The 14,773-nt window shown below is 41.4% G+C and overlaps 1 protein-coding gene across 1 annotated transcript in view; it reads left to right on the top strand.

Moving 5' to 3' along the window:
- The window catches only part of LOC126968662 (remodeling and spacing factor 1), a 62,121-nt gene that overhangs the window by 42,107 nt on the left and 5,241 nt on the right, over window positions 1-14,773 (top strand). Inside the window, exons 21-23 of the mRNA XM_050813693.1 lie at window positions 3,844-3,881; window positions 4,361-4,630; window positions 10,210-10,297. Of these exons, the coding sequence (XP_050669650.1) occupies window positions 3,844-3,881; window positions 4,361-4,630; window positions 10,210-10,297 (396 nt within the window). The remainder of the gene's footprint in view (window positions 1-3,843; window positions 3,882-4,360; window positions 4,631-10,209; window positions 10,298-14,773) is intronic.

Raw genomic sequence — 14,773 nt, 5'->3', positions numbered from 1 at the left:
AGCGGGGGGCCCGAGGACGCGCTCGCTAAACTGGTGGGGGTGAAGATTAAAGGTGACGTGACTGTAGTGATATATTGATATGTAGCAGCGGGGGACCGAGCGGGGGGCCCGAGGACGCGCTCGCTAAACTGGTGGGGGTGAAGATTAAAGGTGACGTGACTGTAGTGATATATTGATATGTAGCAGCGGGGGACCGAGCGGGGGGCCCGAGGACGCGCTCGCTAAACTGGTGGGGGGGAAGATTAAAGGTGACGTGACTGTAGTGACATATTGATATGTAGCAGCGGGGGGCCGAGCGGGGGGCCCGAGGACGCACTCGCTAAACTGGTGGGGGTGAAGATTAAAGGTGACGTGACTGTAGTGATATATTGATATGTAGCAGCGGGGGGCCGAGCGGGGGGCCCGAGGACGCGCTCGCTAAACTGGTGGGGGTGAAGATTAAAGGTGACGTGACTGTAGTGATATATTGATATGTAGCAGCGGGGGACCGAGCGGGGGGCCCGAGGACGCGCTCGCTAAACTGGTGGGGGTGAAGATTAAAGGTGACGTGACTGTAGTGATATATTGATATGTAGCAGCGGGGGACCGAGCGGGGGGCCCGAGGACGCGCTCGCTAAACTGGTGGGGGTGAAGATTAAAGGTGACGTGACTGTAGTGACATATTGATATGTAGCAGCGGGGGGCCGAGCGGGGGGCCCGAGGACGCGCTCGCTAAACTGGTGGGGGTGAAGATTAAAGGTGACGTGACTGTAGTGATATATTGATATGTAGCAGCGGGGGGCCCGAGGACGCGCTCGCTAAACTGGTGGGGGTGAAGATTAAAGGTGACGTGACTGTAGTGATATATTGATATGTAGCAGCGGGGGACCGAGCGGGGGGCCCGAGGACGCGCTCGCTAAACTGGTGGGGGTGAAGATTAAAGGTGACGTGACTGTAGTGATATATTGATATGTAGCAGCGGGGGACCGAGCGGGGGGCCCGAGGACGCGCTCGCTAAACTGGTGGGGGTGAAGATTAAAGGTGACGTGACTGTAGTGATATATTGATATGTAGCAGCGGGGGACCGAGCGGGGGGCCCGAGGACGCGCTCGCTAAACTGGTGGGGGTGAAGATTAAAGGTGACGTGACTGTAGTGACATATTGATATGTAGCAGCGGGGGACCGAGCGGGGGGCCCGAGGACGCACTCGCTAAACTGGTGGGGGTGAAGATTAAAGGTGACGTGACTGTAGTGATATATTGATATGTAGCAGCGGGGGACCGAGCGGGGGGCCCGAGGACGCGCTCGCTAAACTGGTGGGGGTGAAGATTAAAGGTGACGTGACTGTAGTGATATATTGATATGTAGCAGCGGGGGACCGAGCGGGGGGCCCGAGGACGCGCTCGCTAAACTGGTGGGGGTGAAGATTAAAGGTGACGTGACTGTAGTGATATATTGATATGTAGCAGCGGGGGACCGAGCGGGGGGCCCGAGGACGCGCTCGCTAAACTGGTGGGGGTGAAGATTAAAGGTGACGTGACTGTAGTGACATATTGATATGTAGCAGCGGGGGACCGAGCGGGGGGCCCGAGGACGCGCTCGCTAAACTGGTGGGGGTGAAGATTAAAGGTGACGTGACTGTAGTGATATATTGATATGTAGCAGCGGGGGGCCCGAGGACGCGCTCGCTAAACTGGTGGGGGTGAAGATTAAAGGTGACGTGACTGTAGTGATATATTGATATGTAGCAGCGGGGGACCGAGCGGGGGGCCCGAGGACGCGCTCGCTAAACTGGTGGGGGTGAAGATTAAAGGTGACGTGACTGTAGTGATATATTGATATGTAGCAGCGGGGGACCGAGCGGGGGGCCCGAGGACGCACTCGCTAAACTGGTGGGGGTGAAGATTAAAGGTGACGTGACTGTAGTGATATATTGATATGTAGCAGCGGGGGACCGAGCGGGGGGCCCGAGGACGCGCTCGCTAAACTGGTGGGGGTGAAGATTAAAGGTGACGTGACTGTAGTGATATATTGATATGTAGCAGCGGGGGACCGAGCGGGGGGCCCGAGGACGCGCTCGCTAAACTGGTGGGGGTGAAGATTAAAGGTGACGTGACTGTAGTGATATATTGATATGTAGCAGCGGGGGGCCGAGCGGGGGGCCCGAGGACGCGCTCGCTAAACTGGTGGGGGTGAAGATTAAAGGTGACGTGACTGTAGTGATATATTGATATGTGGCAGCGGGGGGCCGAGCGGGGGGCCCGAGGACGCGCTCGCTAAACTGGTGGGGGTGAAGATTAAAGGTGACGTGACTGTAGTGATATATTGATATGTAGCAGCGGGGGGCCGAGCGGGGGGCCCGAGGACGCGCTCGCTAAACTGGTGGGGGTGAAGATTAAAGGTGACGTGACTGTAGTGATATATTGATATGTAGCAGCGGGGGGCCGAGCGGGGGGCCCGAGGACGCGCTCGCTAAACTGGTGGGGGTGAAGATTAAAGGTGACGTGACTGTAGTGATATATTGATATGTAGCAGCGGGGGGCCGAGCGGGGGGCCCGAGGACGCGCTCGCTAAACTGGTGGGGGTGAAGATTAAAGGTGACGTGACTGTAGTGATATATTGATATGTAGCAGCGGGGGACCGAGCGGGGGGCCCGAGGACGCGCTCGCTAAACTGGTGGGGGTGAAGATTAAAGGTGACGTGACTGTAGTGATATATTGATATGTAGCAGCGGGGGGCCGAGCGGGGGGCCCGAGGACGCGCTCGCTAAACTGGTGGGGGTGAAGATTAAAGGTGACGTGACTGTAGTGATATATTGATATGTAGCAGCGGGGGGCCGAGCGGGGGGCCCGAGGACGCGCTCGCTAAACTGGTGGGGGTGAAGATTAAAGGTGACGTGACTGTAGTGACATATTGATATGTAGCAGCGGGGGGCCGAGCGGGGGGCCCGAGGACGCGCTCGCTAAACTGGTGGGGGTGAAGATTAAAGGTGACGTGACTGTAGTGATATATTGATATGTAGCAGCGGGGGGCCGAGCGGGGGGCCCGAGGACGCGCTCGCTAAACTGGTGGGGGTGAAGATTAAAGGTGACGTGACTGTAGTGATATATTGATATGTAGCAGCGGGGGGCCCGAGGACGCGCTCGCTAAACTGGTGGGGGTGAAGATTAAAGGTGACGTGACTGTAGTGATATATTGATATGTAGCAGCGGGGGGCCGAGCGGGGGGCCCGAGGACGCGCTCGCTAAACTGGTGGGGGTGAAGATTAAAGGTGACGTGACTGTAGTGATATATTGATATGTAGCAACGGGGCGACGGGGGCGATCGTAGGGACACTCGGGAGAGCTAGGGACGAGATCGGTGCTGATATGAGATCAACAACAAATACAAATATAACGACGAACATAAACCTCTCTCACACCGCCTCCGCTCTGTGCTGGCGAGTGATACTCTTTCTCTTTTCAGTAGCTATATTTCGCCGTTGTTCGTTATATGTTGACTTGGAACAAGATAAACAGACATGAATGCAAAGCAAACTTGAGAAAAGCCAACTCAAAAAGCAGCCGTCCGCTAACATTTTATATGATGTGGGAGCTGATGATGAGATTCTTTGCAATGGAATAACGGTAGTGTTGCCGGAGTAATTCAGAGTCAAACTGTCCAGGAACACCACACATCCATTATATAGTATTTATTACGACACGAATAAATTGACACAAGTGTTGGGAACAGTGTCCGTGACATGCGGTCGAAGTAAAATTTACAGCTTTACAATGTTAAGAATATGACATGCTTTCCAGAGTTAACAGTAATTATAGACCCACAATTCAAAACATTAATATAACTAAATAAATTTATTTTCAGAACTGAGACCTGATTGCGCACCGCTAAGACCAAATCAGGTATAATATTTTTACGTTATATATATATTTTATTTAATACATTATCAAAAATGGAGAAATCTTAACTTATATTTATCATTTATAAAATAAAATAATTACATCGTTCGAATCAACAATACAGAAGTCAAATATTTTGTATACTCAGTCTGAATTTCATAATATTTTTTTTTAAATATATGGAAGGTACTAAAAGCTGTATAGCTTTTTAGTGTTGGTCATTTGAAATTTAAATCAAGATGAATAACTGAAATGATATAACGTTGGTGCACATTTAAAAAAGAAATTATATGGATTGGCCAGCAAAGACTCTTTTCATATTGGTCAAATTAAAAATCAAGTATCATAATTGTCATTTTGGTAATCGGTTACCATCAAATAAGCGTACTTAGAGAACATCGACGTTGATAGATTTATTTTAACTTCAGTGATTAAACATACATTAAAGAAAAATGAGTCAAGTAATACATATATTTTAACAGGTGGAACGTGACAGGAAGCGTCAAGAACGCGAGGCAAAACAAGCAGAGAAAGAAGCGAGAAGATTAGAACGACTGCAGAAGAAGGAAGAGAAAGAGAAAATGAAGGAGCAAAAGGCGAAAGAGAGGGAAGAGAAGCGACTGGCGAAGTTGGCGCAACAGGAGAACAAGCGAGTCAAGAAAGAGTTCAGCTACGTGCAGCCCCAGCATCAGGAAATAATGGGCCAAGGTCGACCAGTGGAGCGATTCCAGCCTCAACAGCCAAGGTTACAGGTTAGTACGTGACCTCCCCGCTGCATGCTCAGGACAAACACCTGGCGAAGTTCTTGATTCCATACACTTATATTATCGATGACCGAAATAGCCTAGTTGTTAGCGACCCTGACAACTGTGCTAGAGGTCACCCCTGAGTAGGTACCTACCTATATCTAATTTATCAGTGTAACGCGTCCATCTGTGAACAGAGTGCGATTGAAAAAGCACCTTATTCCTTACGAAGTTTGAGTAAGTGAACTTCTGTACTAAAATATGACAAGATTTCTACTCAATGTTAATAATTGTACTAAATTGTAGGGACCATTTTTATAGTTCAACGTTGGGTTTGTTTACATGCCAGAGAAAGTTTCTTGACAATCTCAGTGTGTTTGATAATATATATAATATGACGAGGAAAGAACCTGTGTATTGTTTTTAAAAGGTGTGACGTCATTACTGTTGACATCACAATTGCTATCTTGCTGAAGATCACTCATTGGTTCTTCCAAAGAAAACTACACGAGTAAGTATTTTATTACTTTCGTTTATTCAACGGGCAGCGTAACGACGTCCCAGAGAGGTCCGTACCGTACGACAGCCCGAGCACGACTGACTCGAGTGTCGACCGTGCGGCTGTATTGATAGGACCCGGCGCACGTGCTACTCCACGTGTTTTTGCGCCGATAAATATTATATTTAACAAAGTAAAACTGGTGATGATAAAAAAATGGATGATGGAATCAACTATAATAAAAATAAAATACTAATTATTAATCAATGAATATACCTATTTACTGTAATGATAGACATTAGGTAGACAAGAAGCGAAACAGCAATAACTCCTAATATGGAGCGAGTGAGATGTGGGGTCGGGAATCGGGAGTAATCGGTTTATCTCGCTACAATTCGTTAATGAGCTAGCCTGCTCAGCGGCTCACGAGCAGTCTAATGTTGTATAACAGTGACCAATAATTTTTCTAAATAAGATGTATGAAATACTCGTTATCGGGACTGCCTACCGAACGAATTTAGTATCTATCGTAAGGAAAAATTTAATGAGTTGGTGTTCAATAGAAGTTTGGTTATAGAATAACGCAACCAAATTAAACTTAGTCAATATATTATTTAGTATCTTGAGGTCTTCTTCAGTTCCTCTTAGCTCTGAGGAATGTTTTGAAATGGCGGTAAATTTTGACATTTATTATGCGATGCAAAATTTAAAAAAATAATATAAAATCCATAAAATGCCAAATTATTTGAAATGAAAAAATATAAAAGCTATTCAAATATTCTTAGTCATAGCCTATTTTAATTATGGTTATTTGAAGTGATGGGCCGATTGTCATTCATTCATTCATTCATTTCAAAATACTTTATTAATAAATGATATAAAATGAAAAATAGTAACCGAGCGGGGTCGCAGCGCTGGCTCCAATCGTTTGTAATGCTCATGCTCTCGTCATTCTCGAATTGGGGGAAACAAAACGTAGTGCTGCGGAAAGTTACGCGTGTGTCGATGATTGTTAAATTTATAAGTTGTGGATTTTTGTTAGTTTAATTTTTTAAGTAAAATGTTACCTACGCGTGTAGTGGTGTGGGAATGTTAATCCAAGATAGTGGCTGCATGAAATTGACATTTTTTTGTTATGGGTGTCGTTTTCATGATTCGCGAGGGTGTTGAGGCCGATAATGCTGGTCTTAAAAGAAACGAAGACTGAAATAAAATTGTGTGACCAACGACACTCCCGAAAATCTCAAAAATTATACCCATATTGATTTTATTAAAAATGTCACATCCGCCATCTTGGATCTTGAAATGGGTGTCATATTCGTTATTGACACTCACGAAAACAATAATTGTCCCGTCTTGACATGTTCGTGGGATGACTGCAGGGAAGAGTTTCTTAAGACTGTGGTAGAAGCGAAACTACAACGGACAAAGTTTAAAAACACATATTTCAAAGCTTCCCGTCAATATTTAAAATAAAATATTTCCAAGAAAAACATTCAATAAAATGTTGTTTAAAACATTACATAACAGTCATCATGTAGATTATAATATTGCATTATACACAGTATAGCTATCATACATACAATATACATAAAAATCTTACGTTTTTTACTTTTTTACCCTCTGCAACGCCCCATAAGGAACTTCGTTCCAAACTCCTTTTTTAAAGTCGGTTAGAAAAATAACCAGACAACCCTAGCCCTAGCTTTAATGGAGTGTAGCCTTGTTGATAAAATACTTACATATATGTGATATGTAAGTATTTTATCAACAAGGCTCAGTTTCCGTACTGATATATATGTCTACTGTGCCTCCGTCTTAGACTCGTTTAATTTCAGCTTCAAATTTAGAGAAGTATGTACAAAGCAATACGATTGCAAGTTGTATCTACTAATTATAAGATCGACATCATCGTCAGATGAAGTGTATGAGGCTGGATAGGGATGTCATTAAGGAAGATGAGGAACAAGTATGGGCCTAGAATAGATCTCTGACGAACACCAGCAGGGGATACAAAGCATGATGACTTGGATTTGTTGTAGTGAACTATAAATTGGCGGTCGGAAAGAAAAGACTTAATAAGTTTTACAAGGTCTAGTGGAACATCTAGATTGACTAGTTTGTGTAATAAGTCTTCATGCCACACACTATCAAAAGCTTTTTCAATGTCTAATAAGAACATACCTATTGACTTATGAAGACGAACGAAACGAACGGTTAGCTCAGTTGGTTAGAGCACCGGCACGGAACGCCGGAGGTCGTGGGTTCGAATCCTGCATCGTTCATAAAATTTTGTTTTTCAAATTTTTACGCTTCGTATATATATTTTTATCATTACCGCTAGGAAGCTTATAATCCTTACGTCTCAGGTAGTTTTTGTATTTAATAATGTTCAAAATATAGCGGGGTAGCTTTGGAGTTTGTAATCTAGTCATGGCCGTTAGGACAGCATACTCTTTGGCAGCAAGAAGCGTAAAGTGAAAGAGATCAACAGCCAAGTCGATCTCATTTCTAGTGTTAAATGTAGGATGTAGACATATAATTTCGTCTATTTTTGACCTGTAATGGCTCCAGTTGGCATTTTTGAAGCGATAAGATACTGTTGTAGGAAGACGAGACACGGTGCCATGAATACTAAAAATTAAGGGTTAATGATTAGACGAGAGAGCTATTTCAGCTTGAATATCACTTATGCTGACAATATTCTTGGAAAGGACCAAATCAGGCTTTGACGGTTTATGTCGGGAAGAATAATTAACTTGAGTTGCTCTACTGGAGAAGTGGATTGAGTAGTCATTAGCCAACATGTGTTGAAACAAGACCCTACCACGATTGTTGGTATGGCTACTTCGCTAAAAGTTATGATTAGCGTTAAAGTCGCCAGCAATCAGTAACCGACCGCACATACCAAACAGTAGATCAAGGTCTGACTTCCGGAGTGGTAAGTTAGGAGATTAATAGGCCGATACAATCACGTACGAGTGTGGTTTGAACTGAATACGAACTTCAGCCGAACATTCGGTTCATTTTCGCCGCCCTTTCTCGGGAGTGACAGGTCACGTCTTGTATCGCGGCTAGTTACCACCCGCCCGCATTACGCGCACCGCAGCGAGAGTCTGGGCCGGTCGGCATTCATTAGCAAATACATCGTGTTGATGACGCCTGCGTTATTGTTTAACGTATGGAAAACCAAAAGCAAAACGTTTATTGAACTCATAACATTGATTTGCAATGGCTTAAGTTCAGTCATACACTTAATTTCATAACAATAAATACATTTATTTATATTTTATTATATCACACAGATAAAATTAAAATCAAACAAATCAAATAAGTAATATTCGTATAAATAACGTCAAACAATTAAAATCACATAAAACAAATCACTCTTAAGTAGAGGAATTATTCAATTCCAGGCTGCTTTATCATTTAAATAATCTTAGATATTGTGATAGCCTTTGCTGCTAAATTTACTTTTTGTGAAGGCTTTGAATATGTTTATAGACATATTTGCTATCTGTTCGGGGAGTTTATTATAGAAGCGAACACACTGACACCCAAAAAAAAATCTTTTGTACAAGCATCAAATTCTCGTAAATGTATTGTGAGGCCACTGTCATAATACCTATTTCTTTAAACTTATTCTTTAACGAAATTCTAGATCCCATGTTATAAATGGCTCTAATGGCTCTCTTCTGCAGCACAAATATCGTATTGATCTCAGCAGAATCACCCCATAAAAGGATACCATAGCTCATAATGCTGTGGAAGTAACTAAAATATAGTATTCTGGCCCTATCTATGTCAGTCAGTTCTCTTATCTTCTTAACCGCATATGCTGCAGAGCTTAATCTGTTTGCTAAGGCAGATATATGGTCACTCCACTGAAGCTTTTAATCTAGAGTTATACAAAAGAACACTGTCTTATTTACAAGATCCAACATTTCTCCATTTAATTTAATATGTGTTGTTAATATTTTTTACATTTGGTAATATGAATTTTAAGCATTTCGTTTTCTTACTATTCAAAAGAAGATTGTTAACTTTGAACCATTGTTCTACCTTAGAAATAGCATTATTTACATCTTCAATAGTAGTTGCATGTCGATTAACTTTAAATATTAGTGACGTATCATCCGCAAACAATACTGTATCATGTGTGTTCTTTATAAGATAGGGTAGGTCATTGATATAAACTAAAAACACAAATGGTCCGAGAATTGAACCCTGCGGGACACCCATGGAGCATGAACACGGAGCCTGAGGACCTTACTATATTAACTTCAACATACTGTTTCCTGTTATTCAAATATGAGATTAATAAATTTAAAGCGCTTCCTCTTATGCCATAGTATTGCAATTTCCTGATTAGAAATTCAAGGTGGACGCAGTCAAACGCTTTTGAAAGTTCGCAAAAGATTCCTAAAGAATCTTGTGAATCCTCCCAAGCACTAAAAATATGTTCTATTAATGCAACACCAGCGTCAACAGTTGAACGTCCTCGTGTGAATCCGAATTGTTTATCATGTTTAATTTTATTTATGTTAAAATAGCGCGTTGTTGACATAGTATAAGTATATTCAAATATTTTACTCAGGGTAGGCAAAATTTAAATAGGCCTATAATTAGAGGGATCTGAAGTGCAACCCGACTTGAATAAAGGTATTATTTTGCTATGCTTCATGAGGTCTGGAAATTTGCCACAGTCTACACATTTGTTAAATATTAGGGCTAGATCAGGCGCTATTATATCAATCAGAGAGCCTATTATTTTAACAGATATACCCCAGAGGTAAGCTGTCTTTTTAACATTAATCTCTTTAAATGACTATAATATCCGTGATATTAACATACTCAAATTGGAAATTATTTGAACATTTAGTAACATTTGAAGCAAGTAATGATATTGCCCTGATTGGACATGAGTATAAATGTTTAGTGGTAGATATGGGAATATTATGTGTTGTTAGAAGTTGTAATTTGATTTAAGTTGTGAAATATTAATATTTTGTTGTAGCAAGTGTTAAAGGGCTTGTTTTATTTTACAAGCCATCCGTATTTATTAGTGTCCTTGTCGTTGTGTCAGGTCCGGCCCGAGCTGCGCGGCATGGCGGCGGGCGCCGACGAGCGCGTCATAGCGCAGCGGCACCAGCACCACCACCTCATGAGGGAAGGTAGGCAGCCTGCTTAATAAACTAATTCCAGCTTCAATAATAACTTTGGAAGGTATTCTCTTATTAATTTTGTATAAAACGAAAATCATAAATAATAAAAGTGAAAGTTATAATTAGAACATTTTATTTATAGTTAAATACATAGATTTTGTGGTAATTTTTTTTTATTGTATATTTTGCTATCGACCTCCGCGTATGTATTATTATTTTTTGGTTCATACACTTTACTTTTTAGTAATTTACTTATGAATATATTACATAGCATATACTTACAACAGCAATAAATTAAAAGTAAGAAGGAAGGGGAGTTATTTTCTTAATAAGATTTTTTATAAAACCGAGCTTCGGACCCGTGAATTTCTCACGTTTAAGTTGTTAACGTGTTATTTTTTCACGTTTGTTGTGTTGTTTTAAATTATTGTTGCCTCTTTTTAATTTATGGAAAGAAATCATAAGATCATATTATGTGTTCCGTCTAACGTCTGAAGTCCTTTATCGGAGAGTACATTGCTCCTTCCGACTTCCGTCACTACTAGTTTCCGTGCTGAGAGTAACTCTATCCATTGCTTCCTCATCATCGGAGGGTAGTTCATCATCGCAATACTCATCAGATAACGAGGGTAGTAATGCCTTTAAGTGACGTAAAACCTGTTTGGAACTAAATCAAAGGTTTGAAATGTAATCCTATCAGCTGGTGAGTTATTTAAACAATATTATGCGTGAAAATTTCATTTGCCAATCCCTTCATGTAATCAAACCACCGTAACATCAAACGCCCCTATTCAGGAACAGTCTCTAATCGGCAGTAAACATAAATTCGACATATCTGATCTTAGTGTATCTGTAAAAGTGCCTACCTTGCTAAATTCAAGTTCAGATAGGGTCAATAAACTCAGTGCCTTACAGCGTTTCGATACCTGCGAATGGAATTCAGTTCGTTATACCGACGTGCAAAAGAAGTACGTAGCATGTCCTGTTTTTATGGAACTGAGATTAAATGAAGAGTTGAGGCGGTTTGAAGAGCAGGGTAGCGAGCGCCTCGAGAAATGTGCAAAATGAACGCAGTTTTGCGGCTATTTCTAATACAATTATGGCTCAAAATGAGTCCTTGAACACTGCACTTCAAAGTCTTGTAGACTGATCGGATAAAGCAGAGACCACATTAACGCCCTTAGCTTTATAGTCTAGTTAAAAACCGTTACCGTTGCCGTAGTCCGATAAAGCTCGTGCGAAGTCGCCCACTCCCTCAACGTCGTATCAGGACAAATCATTTCAGCCTCGCACTAATAAAACAAAAGGAAACAAGAAGTTTTTCAACAATAAAAGAAACAAAGACAACTCATCTAAAAAAAGGGGGGGGGGGCGAAAGTTTAGCAATAGCAGAAAGCCAGCCGGCCACAATAAGTGACTCAGTGTTTTCGGAGAGTTGCCTAGCGCTCCATCGGCATGTCCAATATTCCTAATCAGAAAACCAAACGGAAAGAACCGAACGACCTTTAATTTTAAGCCGCTAAACCAATACATGAAACAGAAGCCTTTCAAGCTTTTTAATCACTATCAGGTGCACATGTTTTTACAGCCACACGAATGTATGGCAAAAATCGATATAAGCAAGGTTTATTACCACGTGCCAATCATAAACAGGCGGTACCTTCGCATCAGCTATCAAAATCAACTGCTACAAATGACATGTCTGCCTTTTGGTCTTTCGGCAGCGCCGAACAATTTGTATCGCAGAAATACTGCGAGTGAAAGGAATAAGTCTGATTGTATACCTGGATGATTTTTCTCTAGTACACCAGTTCCGAGAGCAGCTTCGACTACATGTCCAGATTGCACTAGAATTTCTAAGCAACCTCGGATGGTGTGTCAGTTTCGAAAAGTCTGGCGTAGCTCCGACACAGACAATGGAATCTTTTTGCATAACGTGGGACACACGGAGCATTCCCAAGTCCTTGCTAAGCGAAAAGGTGCAAAAATTCGCCATTGCCTTCAACAGCGATTGCAGGTCGGCAGTTGTACCCTCAAGCAGGCGCAACGCCTCATAGGGTATCTCAACTTCGCAACCTTCATCACACACCGGGGAAGGTTGCATTGCCGCAGTCTTCTATGTCACTGCCACCTACTGAAAATGACTCCATTAACAAACGTCAAGTATCCAGAAGAGGTTCAAATAGACATGAGTTGGTGGATGGAAAACTTGACATTGAGAACTCCGATTCACGTGGAAATGACACGCACCAACTCTATAACAAACGATGCCTCCGATTACAAGTGCACTAATCAACAACAAAACGGTAGAAGGCAGGTTGCAAGCTCTCCAGACAAAATGGCACTGCAATTTGAAAGAGATGTTTGCAGTAAAAACAGCAATATTGTACGAAAAGGACAAACTGAGAAACTTGAGAGCCATTCTTCAGAGCGACAACAAGACGGTAATAGCTTACATAAAAAACGAAGGGGACTAGGTCACAACATTTATTAAAGATGGCGAAGGATCTTCTAAAGCTGACAGACAGGCTAAATAAACTGTTAGTGCCGCATTTCCTGCCCGAGAAATACAATGTCGAAGAGAATCATGTATGTAAACAGGGCAGTTGCCGAGTGCCTGACAACAGAGGCTGAAAAACAACAGGAAAAAAGACCTGTCTAAACGCTGGCGAGATTCTACATTAAAAACGTACACACCAATCTGGAATAAATGGATTAAAATGGTGTTCACAAATTAAATTCAAATTCAAATATTTTTATTCAAAATAGGATGTGAAATCACTTATTGAAAGTCAAAAAACTAGCACCCATTCCAAAATGAATGCCTCAACCAAAATGAATGCCCCAACCAAATTAAACACCAAACAGCGAAGTTGCTCGATATTTAGCAAAATTACATACCATAGATAAATTAGCTTATGCTTCAGTCTGTGAAGCTACATAGGAGATAAAATTATCTTCAAATCCTCTAGTGAAGCATATTCTAAAAGCAATGTAATATCAATATCAATGCCATCTCCACCAAAGGCAACCATATGGGATGCAAGAGTTCTAATTGCTCATTTGATGAACACAAATCCCAACCTAGACAGTTTATTTGAGGTTTCTGCTATTGAGTGGACTTAGAGTGCATGACGTAACATTATTACATTTCGATTCCAGTCGATTTATAGAAGAATGCGAATAAATTACGTTACGTCCCGAATTTGGATCTAAAACATACAGTACACCACCAGCAATCGGATTGGAAACTATCAGCGCATCCTGACTCCATATAAACCCAATATTTTGGGTGCGTCGATAAGTAGAGCTATCCAGCTCATTTACTAACCGCGCAGGGACTCACTAACCTTTTTATAACAAGAGCTCCGTATAAACCAGCATCACGAACTATTATAGGCGGTTGGCTGAAACGTCTGTTATTAGATGCAGTAATTAACGCCTCTGGCAGTTTCAGGTTTGCTGTAGCCTCGTTAAACTGGATAGAAAACTATCCTATTAATGAGATTTTGGCAAAAGCAAATTGGTAACACGAAACAACTTTTAGAAAACATTATTTCAGAACAATGCAATCTTCATCGCATTCAAACGCAAAAATCACTGTCGGAATTATTTTTTTAATATCAATGGGTTCGAAATGGTCGGGTATTGCTAAGAAAGGATGACGCTACTCCGGCTATATGGGTCAAAAACAGTGAAACATTGTCTACACTTAAGGACTGAGCTTCTTCTAATATATTATTCTCTTTGTAAACATTAGATTTTAGATTTTTATATCTTTATAATGCAATATTTGAATCTGTTGTTTGTTCCGTTCTAACATTTGACGTAAAACCAATTTTGATTAATCAGCAGCACGGGTTTAGATCTAAAATGTCTACCGTTACCAATCTTGTTTGTCATATAACAGATGTATCTGAGGCAATAGACATGGGGCTACAAATTGACACAGTATATACAGATATAAATAAATTGTTCAGCTGTATGGAGTCCTCACTACAAGTGTGATATGCAAAGACTTGAGAAGATTCAAACAAGGTTCATGTTTTTTATGTGTATCCATCAAAACAAGCTACATCAATTACAATCATACAATGAACGCTGTTTCTGTTTTGAATTGACAATTCCTTCGTAGACGTTGGAATTCAGATAAGGTTTTTCTTTTTAAAATAGTTAATAATTTGATTGAATGTCCTCAATTACTGGAAAAAATTAACTTTAAGGTTCCTCGTGCTAATGCTAGAGTGAATAACTTTCAGCTTTATGCAATAGATACTTACCGAACAAATGTAGGGTTCCACAGTCCTTTACCTCGGATATGCCGTCAACATAACGACATAGATATATGTTTAATTAAGTTTAAAATAGCGTGTTTGGAATGGAGATGGAACGCTAATATTTAAATACTTGTTGTATCTGTAAATTTTAATAGAATATATTCATAGATATTCCTTTTTCTTGTAATAACCTTAAGAAAGAGCGAAG

The sequence above is a fragment of the Leptidea sinapis genome, chromosome 16 (genome assembly GCF_905404315.1).
Source record: "Leptidea sinapis chromosome 16, ilLepSina1.1, whole genome shotgun sequence".
NCBI classification, from domain to species: domain Eukaryota; kingdom Metazoa; phylum Arthropoda; class Insecta; order Lepidoptera; family Pieridae; genus Leptidea; species Leptidea sinapis.
This window is presented reverse-complemented; position numbering and strand designations above follow the sequence as displayed.